The sequence below is a fragment of the Neoarius graeffei genome, chromosome 26, assembly GCF_027579695.1.
Source record: "Neoarius graeffei isolate fNeoGra1 chromosome 26, fNeoGra1.pri, whole genome shotgun sequence".
NCBI classification, from domain to species: domain Eukaryota; kingdom Metazoa; phylum Chordata; class Actinopteri; order Siluriformes; family Ariidae; genus Neoarius; species Neoarius graeffei.
The window spans coordinates 49154635-49179171 of NC_083594.1; the positions used below are offsets into that span (position 1 = coordinate 49154635).

The 24537-nt window shown below is 41.6% G+C and overlaps 1 protein-coding gene across 3 annotated transcripts in view; it reads right to left on the minus strand.

Moving 5' to 3' along the window:
* fgd5a (FYVE, RhoGEF and PH domain containing 5a) overlaps positions 1-24537 on the minus strand; it is a 107938-nt gene that overhangs the window by 26700 nt on the left and 56701 nt on the right. For all 3 annotated transcript variants that reach the window (XM_060910678.1, XM_060910679.1, XM_060910677.1), the window contains exons 6-7: positions 18957-19108; positions 15601-15757 (exon numbers count right to left, since the gene is read on the minus strand). In XM_060910678.1, coding sequence (XP_060766661.1) covers positions 15601-15757; positions 18957-19108 — 309 coding nt within the window. The remainder of the gene's footprint in view (positions 1-15600; positions 15758-18956; positions 19109-24537) is intronic.

Sequence of the window (24537 nt, forward strand, 5' to 3'; positions counted from 1 at the left end):
TGTTTCACTGTAGGCACCATGCATTTTTCTTTGCATTCCTCACCTTTGCGATGCCATACAGTTTTGAAGCCATCAGTTCCAAAAACATTTATCTTGGTTTCATCACTCTAGAGTATAGAGTCCCAGTAATCTTCATCTTTGTCAGCATGGGCCCTGGCAAACTCTAGGTGGGCTTTTTTGTGCCTGGGCTTTAGGAGAGGCTTCTTTCCTGGACGGCATCCATGCATGCCATTCCTCTGCAGTGTACGCCGTATTGTGTCACGGGAAATAGTCACCCCAGTTTGGCTTTCTACTTCTTTAGATAACTGCAGTGAACTTGCATGCTGATTTTCTTCAACCCTTCTCATCAGAAGACGCTCCTGTCGAGGTGTTAACTTCCGTGGACGACCTCGACGTCTCTGTGAGATGCTTGCAGTTCCATCTTTCTTAAATTTTTTTTTACCACTTTTGCTACAGTATTCTGACTGATAAGTAAAGCTTTGCTGATCTTCTTGTAGCCTTCACCATTGTGGTGTAAAGAAATTATTTTCTTTGGGGAATTCTGAAGAGACAAGTTGAGCATTGCTCTCCATCCAACATCCAGTCACTGAAAGAGGTCGTTGTTGAAGAATGGAAAAAGATTGATGTTGCAAAATGTCGCCAACTTGTTCATTCCGTGCCTAGAAGACTTGGTGCTGTCATTAAAAATCATGGAGGCCATACAAAGTACTAGATGTAGTAGTTTTTGTTGTGGGGTGTACTCATTTTTGCACCACCTACAGTAATTTGAGTAAAACTGAAAAAATGTGTAATCTAAGTTGTATTATTCACCTTATTTTCACGTTATAAGTTAAACAAGGCGGCATGGTGGTGTAGTGGTTAGCGCTGTCGCCTCACAGCATGAAGGTCCGGGTTCGAGCCCCGTGGCCGGCGAGGGCCTTTCTGTGTGGAGTTTGCATGTTCTCCCCGTGTCCGCGTGGGTTTCCTCCGGGTGCTCCGGTTTCCCCCACAGTCCAAAGACATGCAGGTTAGGTTAACTGGTGACTCTAAATTGAGCGTAGGTGTGAATGTGAGTGTGAATGGTTGTCTGTGTCTATGTGTCAGCCCTGTGATGACCTGGCGACTTGTCCAGGGTGTACCCCGCCTTTCGCCCGTAGTCAGCTGGGATAGGCTCCAGCTCGCCTGCGACCCTGTAGAACAGGATAAAGCGGCTACAGATACTGAGATGAGATAAGTTAAACAAATGTTGTATTAAACTTTGTCTTGTCAACATTTTGGATATTGTTTAAAATGTGACTTTTCAAAGGGGGTGTACTCGTTTACGCTGAGCACTATATAAGACACACTTATAGAAAGACGCGAGTTATTTATAATCATGCTATCTGTTATCACCCAAACGAGGATGGGTTCACAGCAAAATCCCCAGTGTTGAATTAACACCCAGAGTGTTGATTTAACACCCTACTGTGTTTATATAGGTCCAGTTGGACACAAATTAACTCTGAAAGTGTTAATTCAACACTGAGGAATTTGCTGTGTTCCCTTTTGAGTCTGGTTCTTCTCAAGGTTTCTAATGTCGTCTCAGGGAGTTTTTCCTCACCACCATTGCCTCAGGCTTGCTCATGAAGGACAGATTTAGTAATTCACATGTTTAATATCTTTATTTGGGGCGGCACGGTGGTGTAGTGGTTAGCACTGTTGCCTCACAGCAAGAAGGTTCGGGTTTGAGCCCCGTGGCCGGCGAGGGCCTTTCTGTGTGGAGTTTGCATGTTCTCCCCGTGTCCGCGTGGGTTTCCTCCGGGTGCTCCGGTTTCCCCCACAGTCCAAAGACATGCAGGTTAGGTTAACTGGTGACTCTAAATTGAGCGTAGGTGTGAATGTGAGTGTGAATGGTTGTCTGTGTCTATGTGTCAGCCCTGTGATGACCTGGCGACTTGTCCAGGGTGTACCCCGCCTTTCGCCCGTAGTCAGCTGGGATAGGCTCCAGCTTGCCTGCGACCCTGTAGAACAGGATAAAGCGGCTACAGATAATGAGATGAGGTAAATTAATGTTTTGTCCACATAATTAGCTCCCAGTTAAGACAATATTGATATGAAGTAATTTCGGAAGGTAAGTTATTTCATAATTGCTGGAAGTATTGATCTCTATTGCTGTTCTACCAAAGAGAGTTCCAAGGACATGTCACACTTGGCCTAAATACTTGAGTCTGGACCCCAAATCAATTCAAGTCCATTTCCTTTTGAACAACAAATCAATTGTACAGTTTTCGACGTTCTTTCTGACTGTTATTGTCTTTTCCAGAACTGATCCATGCTCCGGGTGAAGCGTTTTAACCAAACATGTCCTTAATGCAAAAACAGTAATGATTGAGCTTTAATTAAAATAAAATTGTAACCTAAATGTCTTCTTCATTCAGTATCTTAAGAAAGCACTCAGTCTGACCTGCAGAGCAAAACATTTGATGTCATTGTGAAACGTGAAACAGGAAGAAATATGATGCCCGGTCCTGGGATTTAATTGTATTCACACAGGATAGGGTCTACACCCAAGTTCACTAGAAACGAGCTCCAGACCTACTGTACATCCTGAAATGAACCAGAGATCTGCTTGCCTTAAATGTACTGTATCAGAACACACACTTCAACGATTTGTGGAAACACATCAGTCATTCTGGGGTGAAATTTTCTCAGGAAAAGAGAGAGAGAGAGAGAAAAAAAAAACACAGACGTGGCACGCGATGAATGAAACACTCTTCATTTCATCCCAAAGGAATACAGTGTGAACAGGCCTCAGAATGAGCTCTGTTTCATTCCATCCTCCTTTAATATTCTGTCTGTCAAAGCCTATTTTTTTTCTCGCCATCATGTTGCTGTAATCCTTATTCTGATATTCGCTCTCCTTCCCCGCACTCGGATGAATACCCTCTTGAGATTCATTAGTTTCTCCTCCTTTTTCATACATCATAGTTATTTGCCCCTTTGATTTAACCACTAAAGGAGACGGATTAGAGTAACATGACCTGTGTGTTAAATCCCTCTCGTCGTCCTGAGAGCTAGCGCTACGATTGCAATCCAATTGACATTAGTGCTGAAGAAGTGGACTCTTCAGCCAGTTGGTGTGTGTTTCCGTGCACACGTGTATGAGAGAGAACGAGAGAGAGAAAGAGAGAGAGAGGGAGGGAGGACTGATATTTAGCACCCTTGAGCTGCACTGGAAGTGAGCCAGCCATTCGGAGGGACAGTGGCCGATGCCAGCATGCAGATAAGCTACACAAATCACCGTGGCAGTACGGGATGAGGCAGCGTCTGCTTCCAGAACTGATTTCATTCAAAGGAGACTGCTTCACTAATTAGCTTTTGTCCACCTCATTGCCTGGATGTGCGTATCAGACTCGTGTCTTTATCTAACCTCTTCCACCTGTACGTTCTAAAGGGCTGCAACTACTCAAATTAACTTTTACCACAGCGCTGCTAGGAGCACTATGTGTTGCTCTTTAATAAATTAAAATGTAATTGTAATTTTGTAAATGTAAAAATGTACGTTGCGGCACGGTGGTTAGCACTGTCGCCTCACAGCAAGAAGGTCCTGGGTTCAAGCTCAGTGACCGACGAGGGCCTTTCTGTGTGGAGTTTGCATGTTCTCCCTGTGTCTACGTGGGTTTCCTCACACAGTCCAAAGATGTGCAGGTTAGGTTAATTGGTGGCTCTAAATTGACCGTGAGTATGAATGGTCCCTTACGAAAATTTACCATGGTTTACTATGGTTTTACCATGGTTTTTATGTAGTAACCATGATTCTACCATAGTATCTCATGGTTATTCTAAGTACTATGAACCAACCATCGTACTACTATGGTTCATCCATGGTAGTAACCATGGTTCTACTATGGTATTTCATGGTGATTCTAAGTACTATGAACCAACCATAGCATTACTGTGCACTGTAAAAAAAGAATAGTTGAGAATACTTGAAATTTCAAGGCAACAGTCTGCATTAAGAATTTTATGTTTTGCCAATGATGTGCCCATGATAATCCAAACTATGATAAAACTGTTATCTTTATTAAGAATTCTTAATTAAGTCAATTTTCAATTCCTCATTCTGCCAACATAGATTTCTCTTTTTGCTGAACAGTGGCATTCACAGTAGTACAAAAAGGCAATTGAGGTTATCAGACTTTTTGGGGGGCTTTTTTCACCTTTATTTGGATAGGACAGTGTAGAGACAGGAAATGAGCAGGAGAGAGGGACGGGGAGGGATTGGGAAATGACCTCGGGTCGGAATCGAACCCGGGTCCCCGGATTTATGGTATGGCACCTTATCCACCTGAGCCACACCCACGACGTGGGTTTTAAAAACTTTATTTCAATATTGAAGTTTTGTAATTGTGTAGAACAATGAAAAAAGGCATGTATAGTTTAATGATAAATTGTGATAACCTCAGGGGCGTCGTGGCTCAGGTGGATAAGGCGCCATACCATAAATCCGGGGACCCGGGTTCGGTTCCGACCCGAGGTATTTCCCGATCCCTTCCCGCTCATTTCCTGTCTCTATGCTGTCCTATCCAAATAGAGGTGAAAAAAGCCCCAAAAAAATCTAAAAAAAAAAATTGTGATAACCTCAATTGCCTTTTTGCACTACTGTGAATGCCACTGTTCAGCAAAAAGAGAAATCTATGTTGGCAGAATGAGGAATTGAAAATTGACTTAATTAAGAATTCTTAATAAAGATAACAGTTTTATCATAGTTTGGATTATCATGGGCACATCGTTGGCAAAACATAAAATTCTTAATGCAGACGGTTGCCTTGAAATTTCAAGTATTCTCAACTATTTTTTTTTACAGTGTGGTTTATCCATAGTATTGCAGTAGCTGTGGTAGCATCATAGTTGTATGTGTAATAGGTCATAGTAACTACGAAATTAGTTTAAAAAGGGATAGTATGATTTTAAAAGGATGCACTAACTGTAGTATTACCATGCTTTCGTCCAACAGTCAATGCTGTAGAGAAGGATCTCGATTAACAGCCCAGATACATTAACATTTACTTAGAACCTAAAAATTTAAGTGAACATTGAGGTAAAATGCACCATGGTTTTCATGGTTACCCAAAAAAACATGAAAACCATGAATAACTATAAACCATGGTAAAACCATGGTTAGTTTTCATAGTAAAACCATGGTTAATTTTTGTAAGGGGTTGTTTGTGTCTCTATGTGTGTGTCAGCCCTGCGATGAGCTGGCGACTTGTCCAGGGTGTACCCTGCCTCTCGCCCATGGTCAGCTGGGATGGGCTCCAGCTTAGCCCCCCCCGCCCTGCAACCCTGCACGGGATAAGCGGTTCCAGATAAAACAAACAAAAATGTACATTTAAGGAACCGCCTGGTGTATCCATACAGATATACAGTACTGTGCAAAAGTCTTAGGGTGTCTATGAGTTCTACATTAGGCAGCACGGTGGTGTAGTGGTTAGTGCTGTCGCCTCACAGCAAGAAGGTTCTGGGTTCGAGCCCAGCGGCCAACGAGGGCCTTTCTGTGTGGTGTTTGCATATTCTCCCGGTGTCCGTGTAGGTTTCCTCCGGGTGCTCTGGTTTCCCCTACAGTCCAAAGACATGCAGGTTAAGTTAACTGGTGACTCTAAATTGACTGTAGGTATGAATGGTTGTCCGTGTTGATATGTTAGCCCCACGATAACTTGGCGACTTGTCCAGGTTGTATCCCGCCTCTCGGCCATAGTCAGCTAGGATAGGCACCAGTTTGCCTGCGACCCTGTTGGACAGGATAAGCGGCTACACATAATGGATGGATGGATTTCTACATTATTGAATCAAAACATGACAAGAACATGTTAGAATCCAAACGTTCATTTATTTTCCAGCACCAAATTAAATCTCATCTCATTATCTCTAGCCGCTTTATCCTGTTCTACAGTGTCGCAGGCAAGCTGGAGCCTATCCCAGCTGACTACGGGCGAAAGGCGGGGTACACCCTGGACAAGTCGCCAGGTCATCACAGGGCTGACACATAGACACAGACAACCATTCACACTCACATTCACACCTACGCTCCATTTAGAGTCACCAGTTAACCTAACCTGCATGTCTTTGGACTGTGGGGGAAACCGGAGCACCCGGAAGAAACCCACGCGGACAACATGCAAACTCTGCACAGAAAGGTCCTCGCTGGCCGCTGGGCTTGAACCCAGACCTTCTTGCTGTGAGGCAACAGCACTAACCACTACACCACCGTGCCGCCCAGCAAATTAAATGTTACAGAAAAAAAAAGTTTGTATCTGAGCAGCATATAATATTACAAGAGAGCTCTTTTCAGATGAAAAAAGAAAAATAATGAAGGCTGCTGGATTTTGGTGCAAAATGAAGAAGCGAGTCTGACAGTCAAAGTGTCCAGAAGAACTGTGGCTGGTTCTGTAAGATGCTCAGCAAAACCTACAGCTCATTTCCTCACTGTACCCGAGACTGCTATTTTTTTTTTAAAGCAAAGGGAATTTCATCTCACACCAAATATTGACTTTGTTTCATTTATTATGGCTTACTGATTACTGTTTATAGTATTTTTTTTTATGTTGAAACGTTTCATTTCGTTATCTTTAAGCTACTTTTAGTCTACAGCATTTCTTTACATGTGGCTAAGACTTTTACCCAGTACTGTATATCTGGGCAAACCGTACAAAGGAATGAATTGGAGAATGAATCAGAATGAAATGTGCACTTGAAAAGAGTCAAATGCACTGAAATGTCTCAAAAACTCTATCAGTCATGTTTTGGTGTCGTGATTACATTTTCACCAAGAGGAAAAGTGTGTATATTTCAATTTTTGCCACACTATTTGTTACACACGTGTATACTGTTAGAATTTGATTCTTTAAACATTTTTCAATCTACTTATCAAGGGTATATCAGAATCAAAGATGTTTGAAATCATAACAGGATATCTGTTTCGACTCGGACTTGGAGTGGTCATGTTACTGTGTCCTGTTCACTAAAGACTAATAGACTCTGCTTGACAAGAGCTTAAACAACCATCAGTGCAACTTTGTCAACAGGCAACAAGTCAAGGAACAAATCGGCTCTTGAAGGAATCAATTAAGGAGCAGTTAAAGGTAACTGACAGCAGAGAGAAGAAGAAGAAGAAGAGAGCTGTAAGGATGCTCATTTTGCACAGCAGATCTATTGATGTCTGTGTGCTGAGAAAGCAGTTTCTCTCTCTCTCTCTTTATATATATATATATATATATCCACTTATCCTGTTCTACAGGGTCGCAGGCAAGCTGGAGCCTATCCCAGCTGACTATGGGCGAGAGGCGGGGGTCATCCTGGACAAGTCGCCAGGTTATCGCAGGGCTGACATTAGGGCTGCGTACCTAAACGTGACATCAGGTACAGGCATGGGCGCCGCCAGGGGGGGAAAGGTTAGAACAATTCTAGGGGCCCAGCACTGCCATGGGGCCCTTTAAGGGGCTGATAATATGCTTTTAATGATTTTAATAAGACTTTTGAAATAACAACAATGCAATATTCCATCTGGTAAAATGAGCTAATTGAACAAGGTTGTCTATTTCTTGAGTTCTTCAACATATTGTCATTTAACCCTCCCCCTTTTGCAAAATGGTACGGTCCAGTTCTGGTAGAAGCGCGATGCGTTAAATCTGTGTGCTGATCAGTGCAACGCTACTTGCTGCTGAGTCGCGGTGCAGCAGCCAGCCAGCCAGCAGTGGAGTGCGTACAGTCTATGATCGCTAAATATGAAGAGTGGCTGTCAAAAACGTAAAGAAAGGCAGCTGAAAGCTGAGAGGGACCGGAGAGGCAGGCAACTGGTCACTCAGTTTTTCCCAAAGAAAGGTCGCTATCGCTCACATGTGTTCAAAATATTAGCGAATGGTAAATGAACAGTATGAACGTGGTTGGATTAGCCTATCAAGAGAACACTTTTACAGTTTGTACAGTGACATTTTTTCCATTTTAATAACTGAACTGACTTGTGTGATAATAAACAAGATGAAATATTACGTTATGCTGGTGCTAATAACTAGTGCTAATAACCAGTTTCATAACTAATGGGGTGCCCTAAATATGCACAGATTCAGCCTCGGGGGACCTCCGCCCTACCAAACCACTGAACCCCCCTTTGGAGAAGGAGGTAAGCAGCAATACAACCCATAAATGCTTTAGGATTGAAGTTTTTAATGAGCGAGCGCCATATACAGTTTGCTAGATTAAAGTGTTGCTAATAAGGGACACCAGTCAAGTGTTTGACATGGTTACGTGTTCTATGATTTATTAGCAGTCACATCACACATTTCACTACCAATTGTCCTAGCACAAAAAGGCATGTGGCAAAATCTTGAATTTTCATTTGTGATTGTAAATGCACCAGAATTAGTCACTGACCAGTTTTCATCTAGTCCCTGGTAGGTTAATACATAAAATGTAATAAAGTCGCAAACTCAAGGTCCATGGGCTATCAAAAGTCAAATAATGACAATAGTGCAATTATGATGAGGGTGGGCAAAGTTGGGGGGCCCAAAATTCTAATCTTTCATGGGGCCCAAAATTTCTGGTGGCGCCCCTGGGTACAGGTACAGAGGTTTAGGTACAGGTCCGGACCTGTACCTGAACAATTTGACAAATTCTTCTGAACTTCTTTAATAATGACAGAAACATTAATAAACTGTTGACAACTTGTCAGTATCTTTATTCAAAGAAAACCGAACATAACTAGGTCTCCTACCTCACTTCTCAGTCACCCTCTCAGTCTCACACTTCGTTAACTTAGGACAAAAAGTCATAAGTTGTCTCACAGCGAGAAGTGACTACACTAGAGTACTACAGACTACGCGCAGTCCGCGGCCTTTAACTTACGCGGCAAAATTACACAAAGCAACAAAGGCTGCCAATGCCAGCAAAGGAAAAATGGCTGACCTGATTTTGAGTCTTTTTGACCAATCAGAACGCTGGATCAGCCAAGCTCTCGCAATGTCTCGTGAGACTGTGGCGAGAGGATCTCAAATCAAAGATGGCTCCGATTTCAAGTTTCAGCGCGGCATTTTACGCCTTTTCCAGTGCTAAATTTTCGTGTTTGTGGTAGGATTTACACATCTTCAGTCACAAAATTAGCAGATACTTGGTGTAAATTTATATCGGTACAGTACCGGTACTTCATGATCCATTATTTTGGACCTGTACCGAATCGATTTTGACGGTACAGTACCGGTACGCAGCCCTAGCTGACATATAGGCGGCACGGTGGTGTAGTGGTTAGCACTGTCGCCTCACAGCAAGAAGGTCCGGGTTTGAGCCCAGCGGTCGGCGAGGGCCTTTCTGTGTGGAGTTTGCATGTTCTCCCTGTGTCTGCGTGGGTTTCCTCACACAGTCCAAAGACATGCAGGTTAGGTTAACTGGTGACTCTAAATTGAGCGTAGGTGTGAATGTGAGTGTGAACGGTTGTCTGTGTCTATGTGTCAGCCCTGTGATGACCTGGCGACTTGTCCAGGGTGTACCCCGCCTTTCACCCGTAGTCAGCTGGGATAGGATCCAGCTTGCCTGCGACCCTGTAGAAGGATAAAGCGGCTAGAGATGAGATGAGATGAGATGAGATATTTTTCCACCTTGAACTGAGCTTTGCTTTCAAGTAGTCGCTCAAGAACAGCATGCATTTTCAAGTTTTTTCACGTTTCATTTTGCCATGTTAAAGTTTCTTGAGTTTATGATCAAGAACTTTGAGAGAAAGATCCTCAATGTGTTACACCAATTAAGCTCAGTTAAAGCTACTTTCACAAGAAACCCTTTTAAATTATTACAACCCCGATTCCAAAAAAGTTGGGACAAAGTACAAATTGTAAATAAAAACGGAATGCAATAATTTACAAATCTCAAAAACTGATATTGTATTCACAATAGAACATAGACAACATATCAAATGTCGAAAGTGAGACATTTTGAAATTTCATGCCAAATATTGGCTCATTTGAAATTTCATGACAGCAACACATCTCAAAAAAGTTGGGACGGGGCAATAAGAGGCTGGAAAAGTTAAAGGTACAAAAAAGGAACAGCTGGAGGACCAAATTGCAACTCATTAGGTCAATTGGCAATAGGTCATTAACATGACTGGGTATAAAAAGAGCATCTTGGAGTGGCAGCGGCTCTCAGAAGTAAAGATGGGAAGAGGATCGCCAATCCCCCTAATTCTGCGCCGACAAACAGTGGAGCAATATCAGAAAGGAGTTCGACAGTGTAAAATTGCAAAGAGTTTGAACATATCATCATCTACAGTGCATAATATCATCAAAAGATTCAGAGAATCTGGAAGAATCTCTGTGCGTAAGGGTCAAGGCCGGAAAACCATACTGGGTGCCCATGATCTTCGGGCCCTTAGACGGCACTGCATCACATACAGGCATGCTTCTGTATTGGAAATCACAAAATGGGCTCAGGAATATTTCCAGAGAACATTATCTGTGAACACAATTCACCGTGCCATCCGCCGTTGCCAGCTAAAACTCTATAGTTCAAAGTAGAAGCCGTATCTAAACATAATCCAGAAGCGCAGACGTCTTCTCTGGGCCAAGGCTCATTTAAAATGGACTGTGGCAAAGTGGAAAACTGTTCTGTGGTCAGACGAATCAAGATTTGAAGTTTTTTATGGAAATCAGGGACGCCGTGTCATTCGGACTAAAGAGGAGAAGGACGACCCAAGTTGTTATCAGCGCTCAGTTCAGAAGCCTGCATCTCTGATGGTATGGGGTTGCATTAGTGCGTGTGGCATGGGCAGCTTACACATCTGGAAAGACACCATCAATGCTGAAAGGTATATCCAGGTTCTAGAGCAACATATGCTCCCATCCAGACGACGTCTCTTTCAGGGAAGACCTTGCATTTTCCAACATGACAATGCCAAACCACATACTGCATCAATTACAGCATCATGGCTGTGTAGAAGAAGGGTCCGGGTACTGAACTGGCCAGCCTGCAGTCCAGATCTTTCACCCATAGAAAACATTTGGCGCATCATAAAACGGAAGATACGACAAAAAAGACCTAAGACAGTTGAGCAACTAGAATCCTACATTAGACAAGAATGGGTTAACATTCCTATCCCTAAACTTGAGCAACTTGTCTCCTCAGTCCCCAGACGTTTACAGACTGTTGTAAAGAGAAAAGGGGATGTCTCACAGTGGGAAACATGGCCTTGTCCCAACTTTTTTGAGATGTGTTGTTGTCATGAAATTTAAAATCACCTAATTTTTCTCTTTAAATGATACATTTTCTCAGTTTAAACATTTGATATGTCATCTATGTTCTATTCTGAATAAAATATGGAATTTTGAAACTTCTGCATCATTGCATTCCGTTTTTATTTACAATTTGTATTTTGTCCCAACTTTTTTGGAATCAGGGTTGTATTTTGTGACTGCTATATTTGTTCTTTACAAATTTTTACAACCCTGGAGCAAATATTTAAGTGATATACGCAAAATATGTTAGATTCATGACTGCGAGATCCCTTGGCTCATCAAACAAATTGTCTGATCATTCAAAAAAAACATGGATGAGTCCAATTTTAGTTTGGATCAAGTCAAAGTCTGGGATTTTCGACTGAGATCCTGAGGAGTTACTGAGGAAAAAAAAAGAAAAAGAGAGAGAGAGAGAGAGAGAGAGAGAGAATGTATTCATTCAACCTTGTATTAATTTCCGCACCTGTGACGGAGTAAGCGGGGTGAGGTATTGTAATCAGTGCGGTTTGTTTGTGTGTCTGTCTGTCTGTTAACAATCTAGCGTCTAGACAGTTGCACCGATTGACTTCAAATTTTCAGGGTAGGTAGGCAATGGTCCCTAGATTACCTGATTAAATTTTGGGGGTAATCGGGTCAAGGTGAAGGTCAAGGTCAATGGAAAGGCCAACCTTTCGGTCAAAATAACATTTTCCATTATAACTCAAAAACAGTTGCTAATAGACAAATGTTTACTATTACGAGCATATAGGAACTCCCATATGGCCTTTCATTTGGCACCATGATCTTTGACTTTGACTGACCTTGAAAGGTCAAACTCAAGGTCATGGATTTTCAGAGGGCTGTAACTTGAAAACGGTTGACGATAGACAGATATTTATCGTTATCAACTTATAAGAAGTGCCAATTGGGCTTTCATTTGGCACCATGACGTTTGACCTTGAATGACTTTGAAATGTCAAACTCAAGGTCATGGATTTTCATAGGACTATAACCTGACAGCTGATGATTGAGAAATATTACCATTATCAACATATAGGGATAAAATAAGTGTTGCTGGGTGAGGTTCGTTTTGCCTGGCAACACTTGTTTTTTTTTATTTAATTCTGTTGATGTGATCACCTTTTTTCCCCTCAATTCTATTTTCTCAAATAATATTTGAATATTTTCTTTCTATAATACACTGTAGTTGCTCTGTAATGCACTGTATTTTTAACAAAAATAAAAAAAATAAATATCAAGAAGTCAACATGTTTACAAAGTCTTACGTATGCTATACAGTATTTCAAAGTTGTAATTTCTCCTTTTATAATTTCCTTTGGTATTACCCTCTCACTTCTCTGTCCTAGTTATTTACTTTGGTTTAGTAATCTGGTTTTGAATAAATAATATTATTATTAACAGTGTCACACCTTCAGATTTTCTTCTGACACACAGCAGTACTATCAAACACTCCGCTTGCTCTAATACCCACCTATAAATATTCAAAATATTATTGATTTACAGCACAGAAGATGAATGCGGATGTCGTGTTTCCAATATCTGATGTATTTTCACAAAACTAGCTGCTGTAAATAATATTTAAAGTTGGGATAAATGCGATAATACATCACTTTGCACCTCGCGTTATGCTGATGTTACTGTAATAAATCACTGATACTGTTGTAAGCAGCTATAAAATCTCTGTAATTTGAAAGTGCTCATAGATTCAATCACGTTTAACAAACTCCGACACCATCAGCTGCTCAAAACACTGGCTTATTTCACCATTCATCACTGTCTCTCTGTCACAGCTATAGATTGATTAAGCTTTCCAGCCCCCCCTACCTCACCCCACCCTCTCCCCGCGCTTTCAAGAACTGCTGAATACAGATGCTCATGAATATTAATGAGCCAGGACAGTTGGCCTCTTGTCATTGGTGATTTTAATCTCGGTTCAGACGTGTGGTCAGTGAACGCACCGAATTTCCTACGATCCATGTTCCGGGACCACATGTGAGTAAAGACTGTGCAGAGTGTAAATCAGTGTAAATATTTTCTCTAACACTTTCTATGAATCCTGCATTTATGATGCATTTATAAACATGTTATATAGCATATATAACACTGTATAACTAAGGCATGCCATCCATAAGCCTAAATAAACACTGAGAAAGTAGCATGAATAACACTTTTTATTCTATCCACATTCACTGGATATGAGCAATCACGCGCTCTGATTGTCGACTCTACTACTTGGCTATCAGCTCATATACCGTGAGTAGAGAAAAACAAAGTGGTGGCTTTGTTATCAAGTATTTAGAAGAAACAGAAAGAGCGAAAAGAATATTTCCCAGCCGCCAAAAAACCCTGAAGAAGAACAACAACAACAAAATGGCAGAGCATGTTGCTGAACCAACCGAGGACGAAATAAAATATCTGCTCGAAAACAAAACCCCAAAAAATAAAAAAAGCCACAAAATCTATACAGTAAGCAGCAAAGTTTGTTTGTTTGTTTGTCTTGCGTTAATGTCGCCATTTCTTGACGGATTTTCACCAAATTTGGCAAGTAGGTCCTGGGATGACCCGGAATTTTGCAGATATAAACAAAATTCATGTACGGGCCCCAGAGAGGTCCCTGGAGGGCCCAACATCCACCCACCCCCTCCTTCAATGCCTTTCACATTACATTTATCAACACAAACTCTCAACAGATCTTCACTAAACTTGGTACGTAGGTATAGCCTGGGAAATCCCATGCTGCTTTGCACAATTGTTCCGATTTGAAAAGACAGCATGGAAACTATGGTCTAAAGGCTCGCCTGAGTTAGGGAGCCAATCAGAGAGTGGGGAGGGGTGGAAAGACGGTGACGCGTACTACTCGACAAACGGAAGCTTGTAGTTTATTTGGGACTGATTACGGATCACATTTAACATGGCGGCGAGCGATACGAACCAAACTAACCAAACCAGCTTCTCTCATATTTGTCTTGCACAAACGGCAGTAATCGTTCGGTGCCATTGTTTTCCTATTTTTGTTTTGCCTTCTCTTTCTCTTTCCTTCTCTTCTTCGCCTCTTCGTCGCTCTAACTACGTCACCGGGTACAACTGCCATGATTGGCCATGGGCTACGTATACGCCAAATGACAGACATTCACAACGTCCAATAAACGGCCGTTGACAATCGTAAACCACACCTCCCCTACGAGAAATTCAATAGGCGGACTCCAGACCATATTTCACTTGTGATATGGTCTGGTGTTAACCAGACTAACGTAGGTACAGGAGATAGCCACAATTTGGCAGAACTCAGAAATTCCATATTTGGGCCCCAGGGGGTCCCTGGTGGGCCCCTGGGTGGGGGATGTTTGGATTTTAGTTTGTCTTGGGTTAACATCACTATTTCTTGCCAGATCTTCACCAGATTTGACATGGAAGTCTGGGGGCAACCCAGAACTTTGCAAAACCCGGCAACGCCGGGTAACCTGCTAGTATGGAATAAAAGTATTTGATGGTAAGAACGTATCTTTTTTTATTTTCCAAGAATTATTATTTTCACCACTTACTCCTGACATTTCACCAGTTCGTTCACATTCTTAGCGGAAATGATTTTGTCGGATGTTTTGTTTCAAGTTTTTATTGATCGAATTTGCATAAAAATAAAAATGCTCCGTTTCTCAAAATCCAGTGAATGTGGATAGAATAAAACAGTTATTCCACTCAATCTCGTTGCACATGGCTTATAGACAACTCGGTGCGACGCTCCTCGTCAGCTATCAGCTCATGTACGATTCGATTTCGTGGAATAACTGTTCAATAAAACATGAGTGTACGACGCCATATTCTCAGGTTCATAAGAACATTGTAAACACATTCACTTGAGCCTGTAATGCCTTGCCGTAATGCTCGATTATGTGTTATAAACTGGACAAACTGTTGTAATCTTACCTTATGTTGTACATAGTCGTACATTCATGCATTATAATGTGTTATATATGAACCCAGAGCTATTTATGAGCAATAATACAGGCTTATAACTGAGATTATAAGATATTATGCTATTGTATATAAACACATTATGAATAAAGAGTAACACTAACTATGATTATCATATTTATAATATGCATTCCTACCATGCTAATTTGCATTCATTAGGCATTACACACCTGGTTATACGGATTTATGAAATGGAATTGCCCTTAATATCTCTCTTTATTATGCATTATGAGCTTGTCAAACATGTTGACATTCTATAATGCCATATGAATGCATTATAACATGGTATGAAAGTGTTTCCTTTTTTTGTACCTAAAATATTCATACCAGAGGTTGAGGCTCATACAGCGGTTCTACAAATACCATTTCCGCTGAAATCACACCCGATTCTCACCTCAAAGCGTTTGACGACATCAGCGAAGGCTTTGTTCCGTCTGCAGCTCTCCTCCAGCAGAGCCATGCTGCGGTCAAAACCACCAATGTAGGTCACAAATATCCCAAACTCCTCACGGTGCGCCAAAAAGACGTCCACCATCTTTGGGCTCTCCTCCCTGAAGATGAATGAGAAGCATTGGATGTCTTTGCAACAGCTGCAGAGAGTATTCAAGGACATGTCCTGTTTGAATGATAGTACCTTTGTGGTAGATATATTTCCTCTTTCGTGTGAAGGTGCATGAGGACTAATCTAATGAAGCGTAGTGACACACATTTGGGAAAGCTTTGGTTTTTTTTTAATTGGTGGTTTTCGAGGTGTTGCTTTAATCTGCAAATGTATACTGGATGGCACTATGGATAACAGTGTTTTTCAACACTTTCTAACCTTGCCTAAGCTATCTTCCTGCAAAGATCACATCTGTTTCGGAGCCAGTTGAACACACCCAGTGCTAAAAACAGCAAGTCTGTCTAAATATATCTAAAATCTCACTAGCTAAGTGGGATTTCTTCACACAGTGAATGTCACGTTTTGACCGAGTTGTTGGATCAGAATTATTGAGAAACACCAAGACCTGTCATCCAGCAAGCTGAATCACAAAATGAACGTTTTGCTACTGTATATGGCCATCCTGGTCTCCTAATTCACTGAAAAGCTGTGGTGTGAATTAAAGAAGAAGAAGTATAGTAGGGAGCTAAAGAAGTTTAAACAAGTGGCCCAAACCTTGCTAGATATTACAGGTAAGAGGCTGGCGCTAGTGTTGTTGTCTTCACGCTAATTATCAAGGTGCGAATAGTTTCCACAGGGCTATTTTGCAAGGGGAAAAAATGTAGCATGAAAAAAAGGTGTTAAAATGAAACCGTCCAGAATCCTTCGATGTTTCAGATCTCTTTGTGCTCAATTGATTTCTTGTAGGGTGTCAATAATTCTGAAGTTCACCGTACATGATTATTTCACAACCATAATGAAATATTATGCTTTCCAGAGGTTAAAGGAGAACTGAAGGCAAATTTTTTATGATCAAAATTCTATTTCTCATTTTATTAAATATCGGAATGCATTTTCGATCGCTATTTTGCCGCTGCTATAGCAAGTTATGAGTGTTTGAAATACGCTCTGTAATATATCAGTCCATATGTCAAAGCAATGGCTGTAAACAAGATTCGTTGAGACCTGTGCGAGACATCGTAGGACGGAAGTAAAACGTACAGCGGAAATCAAAGTGATCAACATCTGCCAATGTTCCCTGTGTCCGAAATCGCTCACTCGTTCACTACTCACTATGGAGGGAATTACTAGATAGAGGACTATCCAGTGAGCTCATTGGTAAAATGAAAAACACTTTCGGACACTAGTCCGTCGTGCTGGTATTTACGTCATTACTGTCGCACAATTAAAACGTGCCGGATCAGTCGGCTGGTGGGTTTTCAAAATAATAAAAACATGCATGTGTTTTTGTGATAAATCCATATTGTCTCATCTCATTATCTCTAGCCGCTTTATCCTGTTCTACAGGGTCGCAGGCAAGCTGGAGCCTATCCCAGCTGACTACGGGCGAAAGGCGGGGTACACCCTGGACAAGTCGCCAGGTCATCACAGGGCTGACACATAGACACAGACAACCATTCACACTCACATTCACACCTACGCTCAATTTACACTACGTTCACACTGCAGGCTGAAGTGACTCAAATCCGATTTTTTTGCCCATATGTGACCTGTATCCGATCTTTTATTGACAATATGAACGACACAGATCCGATTTTTTCAAATCCGACCCAGGCCGTTTGGATATGTGGTCCTAATTCCGATTCCTATCCGATCTTTTCATATGCGACTTCAGTCTGAACCGCCAGGTCGCATTCATCCGACTTACACGTCATCAACAAGCCACAAACGTCACTATTCTGTGCCGAAGTAGGCGGCGGGTCTCTCAAAAAAAGTTACAACAACAAAACCCTTGCCCTCTTCCTTCTCAACCTCCTCCTTAACATCAGGCTATTGTGCATGTTCTGGCTCCGTCGCAACAACAACTGCATCATCGCCAGGTACTCCATGCTGGCTACTGTCATACACAGGAAACTTTAGGTTACTTCCGTAAACACTGGCCATGCTCACTGCGTGTGACGTCGTCGTATCCTGCAATGCGCATGCGGAACACTTTTAGGTCGCTTTTCGTTCATACTGAGGATCACATACAAGTCGCATATATTTGTTAATGTGAACGACCTCACAAAAAAATCGGATTTCACAAAAAAATCGGAATTGAGCATTAAGCCTTGCAGTGTGAACGTAGTGTTAGAGTCACCAGTTAACCTAACCTGCATGTCTTTGGACTGTGGGGGAAACCGGAGCACCCGGAGGAAACCCACGCGGACAGAACATGCAAACTCCGCATAGAAAGACCCTCGCCGGCCACGGGGCTCGAACCCGGACCTTCTTGCTGTGAGGCAACAGCGCTAACCACTACACCACCTATTATACTGACCATATTTCCGACATTAATCAATACAAAGTCCCTGCATCTTTCAGTTCTTTTAAATCAAGGCTGAATATTTTCTTCTTTGCCGCTGCCTTTTACTAAATCAAATTTGAGACTTTTAATTTGATTTCTTTCAGCACGACCGCAATGCATGATGGGATATATTGCTTTGGTTAGTGACCATCGTTGTGCACTCCTTTTCGTGATGCATTGTGGGATACTTTGAGTGCACTATATAGGGTGTAAATAATCCTCACTAAGGTTTCGGACAGCACTACAAAATGGCGTCCTCACTGTATAGTGAGTAGGGAGCGATTTCGGACACAGGGGTTTGTCCAAAGTCGCGCACGCCCTCTTTCGAATGCTGATGTAATCAAGCTGGAAGTTTTGTTTGTTTTGATAGCAATCAGGAAAGTTTGAAAAAAGTAGGCAGTAATCGTCATTTAAACTCGTTTTTGTGCAATATTTTGTTTGGAAAACAGTTTTCAAAATGGCGGCGCTGACACGTCAAATGTCACAGTCCGGTCCAGTCCATCCATGCCTTAGATTGTGGGACTTCCATCAAAGTCTCGCACAAGTCTCCTGAAGATCGGGCGGATAAGCGACGCCTGCCGTGGACCAAACTAACTAAATTCAACACGGCTAAAAACCGAATAGGCCGATAAGTATCATATTTAATTGCGATTAGTTGCCAATACGAGTCATGATATAAGGTTACTAAAACTGAAAACGTAACTGAAATAACACGTTAATTAAGAAATAAAGCAAGTTTAAAAATGACTTGAGTTCTCCTTTAAGAGCATCAGTAGGGTATGTTTGTACTGTCGGTTCTCACCACTGTTGGATGCGGGAGTCCAGTTGTGTCAGGATGTGTGTGTGGAGCTGGTAAGCCTGAGGCAGGGTGCTGAGAATCTCGTCCATCCTCCCCTCCTCCAACACGGGCTCGTCGTCCTCCCCTACTGCTTCCTCCACTGCTGACCTGAAATCCTGTACAGAGAATGAGAATGAGAGAAGTGTTATCCCAATGCTATCGTAGATTGTGTCCTTTTATATACTGCTTGCTCACATCTTCCGAGCCGCACACATTACACCGTTAACCTGATCACTTCTCCGAACACGCTTCTGTCTTTTCTCAAATAAGTGAAACTCGAGGATGTGTGTGAGAGTGAGAATTCCTTCTGTACTGGTTCGAAGGACTGAGAAAAAGAATTCTCTAATCTTTGGTTTCCATGAACAGCACTTTAAGCTGAGCTCGTATCATTTGTTGCCACTGTAAATCTCAGCAAAGCCTAATAGAGATAAAAAAATAAACATGGTATAATATGTATAATGTAGCCCTTAACTATCACAACAGTCTCGCTGATGGTCGGCGTAGGCTGCAGCGATGCTGACTCAGAGAAAAAGAATGGGGTGTGGCCAGAAATATGGAATGAGTATCATGTACAAAAGATGTATCTTACTGAAGTTGGATAAAAAGTCAGCTGTAGTTGCTAGTCGCTAGCATTAAGTTCGGTTTTGCTTGCAAAACTAAAGATTTACAGCATGTCGCACTTAGGAAAGGCTTCGTCACCGTCGTTTTGTCTTTTTCAGGTCAATTTTTTGAGCTTTGCCTTTTCTCGGGTTTTGTAAACATCACTGAATATAAATCAGTTGTGCTGTGAACATGCTTGGTAGCATTACACAAGTATTTGTAAATCTGGTGGGATTTTTTTTTTCCAGTTTGGTTTGGCCTACAAATACACTTTAATAGGAACTTGTTCTTGATTCTAAGATTCCTGTTCTTGGCTGCAGGACTGGAACCCAGTGTGTTCTTCTGTTCTGCTGTTGCATGCTGAGATGCTTTTCTGCTCACCGCGCTTGCAAAGGGTTGCTATGAGTGACTATATCCTTCCTGGCAAAGAAGCTCGAACCAATCTGTCCATTTTCCTCTGACCTCTCTTATCGACGAGGCGTTTGTTTCCACCTACAGAACTATCGCTCACTCACTCAAAAATGTTTTTTTGTTTTTCGCACCATTCTGTCTGTATAAACTCTCAAGACTGTTGTGTGTGAAAACCCCAGGAGAAACCTCAGCAGTTTCTGAAATGCTCAAATTGGCACCAATTTTTCCCATTCTGATGTTCGAAGTGAACATTAAAGGGGAACTGAAGGCAAATTTTTTTATTATCAAAATTCTATTTCTCATTTTATTAAATATCGGAATGCATTTTTGGTCACCATTTTGTCGCTGCTATAGTAAGTTCTGAGTGTTTGAAATATGCTCTGTAATATATCAGTCCATATGTCAAAGCGATGGCCGTAAACGAGATTCGTTGAGACCTGTGCGAAACATCGTAGGACGGAAGTAAAACGCACAGTGGAAATCAAAGTGACCGACATCTGCCGATGTTGTCAAAAGACGCACGCGCCCTCCTTCGAATGCTGATGTGATCAAGCTGGAAGTTTTGTTTGTTTTGATAGCAATCAGGAAAGTTGGAAAAAAGTAGGCAGTAATCGTCATTTAAACTTGTTTTTCATTTGGAAAACAATTTTCAAAATGGCGGCACTGACACCTTGCTGACACTTGACGTTTCGAAGTCTCGCACAAGTCTCGTGAAGATCGCGTGGATAAGCGACGCCTGCCGTGGACCAAACGAACTAAATTCAACACGGCTAAAAACCGAATAGGCCGATAAGTATAATATTTAATTGCAGTTATCTGCCAATACGAGTCACAATATAAGGTTACTAAAACCGAAAACATAATTGAATAACACACTAATGAAGAAATAAAGCAAGTTTAAAAATGACTTCAGTTCTCCTTTAACTGAGGCTCTTGATTTGTATTTGCGTGATTTTACGCATTGTGCTGCTACCAAGGGATTGGCTGATTACATAACTGCATAAAACAGTAGGTGGATGGAAGGGTGTTCCGCATAAAGTGGCCAATGAGTGTACATTTACTGCATTAAATGACTGATAAATGAGCTCTGATTGAAAGAAATAGAGACAAGAATAAGAAATTGTCAAGTCGTGCATAAAAATGGAGACAAGTAGTTGGTTTGTCCTTCTCAGAGAGCATAAAGAAGACAATATAAAAACAGAAAGATACACCTACACCACCAATAATTTACTTGGAATTGCACTATACCCAGAAAAATGCCTCGGCTAGTCTCAGAAGTATCATGGAATACAGTATCACTGTGTGTGGAACATACACTACCGTTCAAAAGTTTGGGGTCACCCAGACAATTTTGTGTTTTCCATGAAAAGTCACACTTTTATTTCCCACCATAAGTTGTAAAATGAATAGAAAATATAGTCGAGACATTTTTCTGGCCATTTTGAGCATTTAATCGACCCCACAAATGTGATGCTCCAGAAACTCAATCTGCTCAAAGGAAGGTCAGTTTTATAGCTTCTCTAAAGAGCTCAACTGTTTTCAGCTGTGCTAACATGATTGTACAAGGGTTTTCTAATCATCCATTAGCCTTCTGAGGCAATGAGCAAACACATTGTACCATTAGAACACTGGAGTGAGAGTTGCTGGAAATGGGCCTCTATACACCTATGGAGATATTGCACCAAAAACCACACATTTGCAGCTAGAATAGTCATTTACCACATTAGCAATGTATAGAGTGGATTTCTGATTAGTTTAAAGTGATCTTCATTGAAAAGAACAGTGCTTTTCTTTCAAAAATAAGGACATTTCAGAGTGACCCCAAACTTTTGAACGGTAGTGTATACGCCACAAAGAGCTGGACTAAACACACCATCAGATGCTTTCTTGGATGAGTGATTGACGTCTGAGCGGGCTTCCTGACAATAAAAGGCTTTCGTTTGCTTTCTTTCGCTTGCCTTTGTGTATCTGGCTGAAGACATTACCTGCAAAATTGCTGCTTGGAGTCTTTACAAACTAGAGTGTGAAACAATGTCATAATAATAAATAATAAAAAGCACTGAAGTGTCCAGCCAGCCCATTTTCTGCAGCTCATCAATTTCACTTTTAAGACAGCAGTGACAAACATTTAGACACACACACACACGGAGAAGGTGATCATCCCCTGAAATTCCACAGGAGCTTCACGCATCAATCAATAAGTATCGATCGCACCCGAGTTCTGCATCTGTCACTGCTCTCGTAATTCACTACGTGCTACTTTTATGGGATTCCTCATGGCTATGAAAACATTGTCTTTCACTCTGGTTCGATCATGAAAATCTGAAAAGACAGCACAAATAATAAAGCACTTTGTGTTTCACTTAAAAAACAACAACGAAACTTTCACTGCGAAGAACATATGACAATTATCTCCACCCATGCGGCAAAGTGCACTTCAATTTCCATCGCGTTTCCAGTTATTTATTCGGTAGACATCTTTATTCAAAATGACTTACGTACAAGCGAGATGAAATCCAACACAATTTTACAGAGCTCAGCTTTCTGGCAATGAAATAAGTGCCAGGTAATTGTACCAAAGGAAACAGAATCATAACGGGAGAAGTCTAGAGTCCTGGAGTATTCTTGGGTTTCAGTCACGTGACTTTTCTTTGCGATTTCGCTTCCAGTAAAACAGCTGGTGGTCGAGCAAACCAAAACGGCTGCCGTAGTGCAAACAACTAGTGATAAGTTATCAGAAGCCACTGCTGGCTTTAGATATATTCAGAAGATTGCTATGTGCAATGGAATCGACCCCTACAGTCTGGGAAAGAAGGATTTGTCATACGATCTCGAAAACTACCCTTCAGTCGAGTTCCCCGACATCTCCAACTATCTGGTGTTGCAGACGTCCTTCTACACCGCAAAACAGATGAAAGCATGGAAGAGTATGGAGGCTTACAACTTTTTTGTATGTGGCTGGGTAAACGACCTCGGGATCAAGTCGCTGCCGAATGAATCCTGGATTGTTTTTGTCTGGGTTTTTTTTAAGCTTTTCTTTCGCGTCTTTACAACGAAGTGCTGCAAGTTGAAGTGAAACAACAGTTGGTTTGATTCTCACTTGTGTTGGCTCAAATCTCTCAGCTAAATCATTCACAAAGATCATCAGAAACCCCTTTAAAGACCTGGGACGGCATTACAGAAAGTTCCTATCTTAAGTCAAAAGTTAAGATGGGACAGCTGTGAGATAGGATTCTTTTCAGTTTGGTATTACAGAAGCAAATCCTAACTTCATTTAGGATTCTTATCTTATCTCGAGTTAGGATTCCTAAATAACCGATCGAAACATCTATGATCGCCTTTAACGTCTGTTACCTAGCAACGAAAGCTACACTGTGTCTCGTGAAGTAACGTCCAGTGATCTCTGGCTAGCTGCTACAACAGAAACAATACCCTGCTACAAGTGACGACTTGACACGAGACAGCAAGAGACGTAAACAGTATGGACAAACAACGACGGGCTTTAAATTTTAAACCGGATGAAATTGAAATGTTAGTAGCGTTAGTGGACGGGTCCAAGGATATATTGTTCGGGAGATTTAGTTCTTCGTTAACTAAAGAATCTAAGGAAAGGGAATGGCAGAGGATAGCGCATTTGTTAGCTGCAGTATAACCGGGAGAGCCCCATGTCGACGAGTCGGCCTCTCTAAATCTGGCCGCAGTTTATCAGCTAACTGTTTGATCATGGCCCGGGGTAACCGGTAGCGATTTATCAAAGTTTTGTCATCAAACCTTAAAATGTCGATTTGGTCTACCAACTGCCTTTCAATAAACAAATTCCGGTTACGTTGTTGTTGTCGCCTCAAAAGCAAAATACCTGCCATTCTGTCTAATAGTAGACTACTAGCTGATTTATACAGTAAAAATGACAGTTAGGACAGCGGTGGGGATATCCTAAAGTTAGGACGGGTATTTAAGAATTTTTTAGTTTTTTTAGAAGTTAGGATGCTTCTGTAATACACTTTTCTTAACTTGAGATAGGATAGGACAACAGAGTTAGGAACGGCTGTTCTGTAATAGCCTTTTCCTAAATATGATCCTAAAGTGCCGTTGCCACGGGAACTAGACAGATAAGATGAGATTCTCAAGTTAGGAACTTTCTGTAATGCGGCCCCTGGATCTTAGGCTACGTTCACACTGCAGGCTGAAGTGACTCAAATCCGATCTTTTCGCCCATATGTGACCTGTATCCGATCTTTTATTGACAATATGAACGACACAGATCCGATTTTTTCAAATCCGACCCAGGCCGTTTGGATATGTGGTCCTAATTCCGATTCCTATCCGCTCTTTTCATATGCGACTTCAGTCTGAACCGCCAGGTCGCATTCATCCGACTTACACGTCATCAACAAGCCACAAACGTCACTATTCTGCGCTGAAGTAGGCAGCGAGTCTCTCAAAAAAAGTTACAACAACATGGCACATAATCATGGGCGCAGATAGAGGGTGGGACTCGTCCCACCCAGATTTAAATTCACCTCGCTCGGTCCCC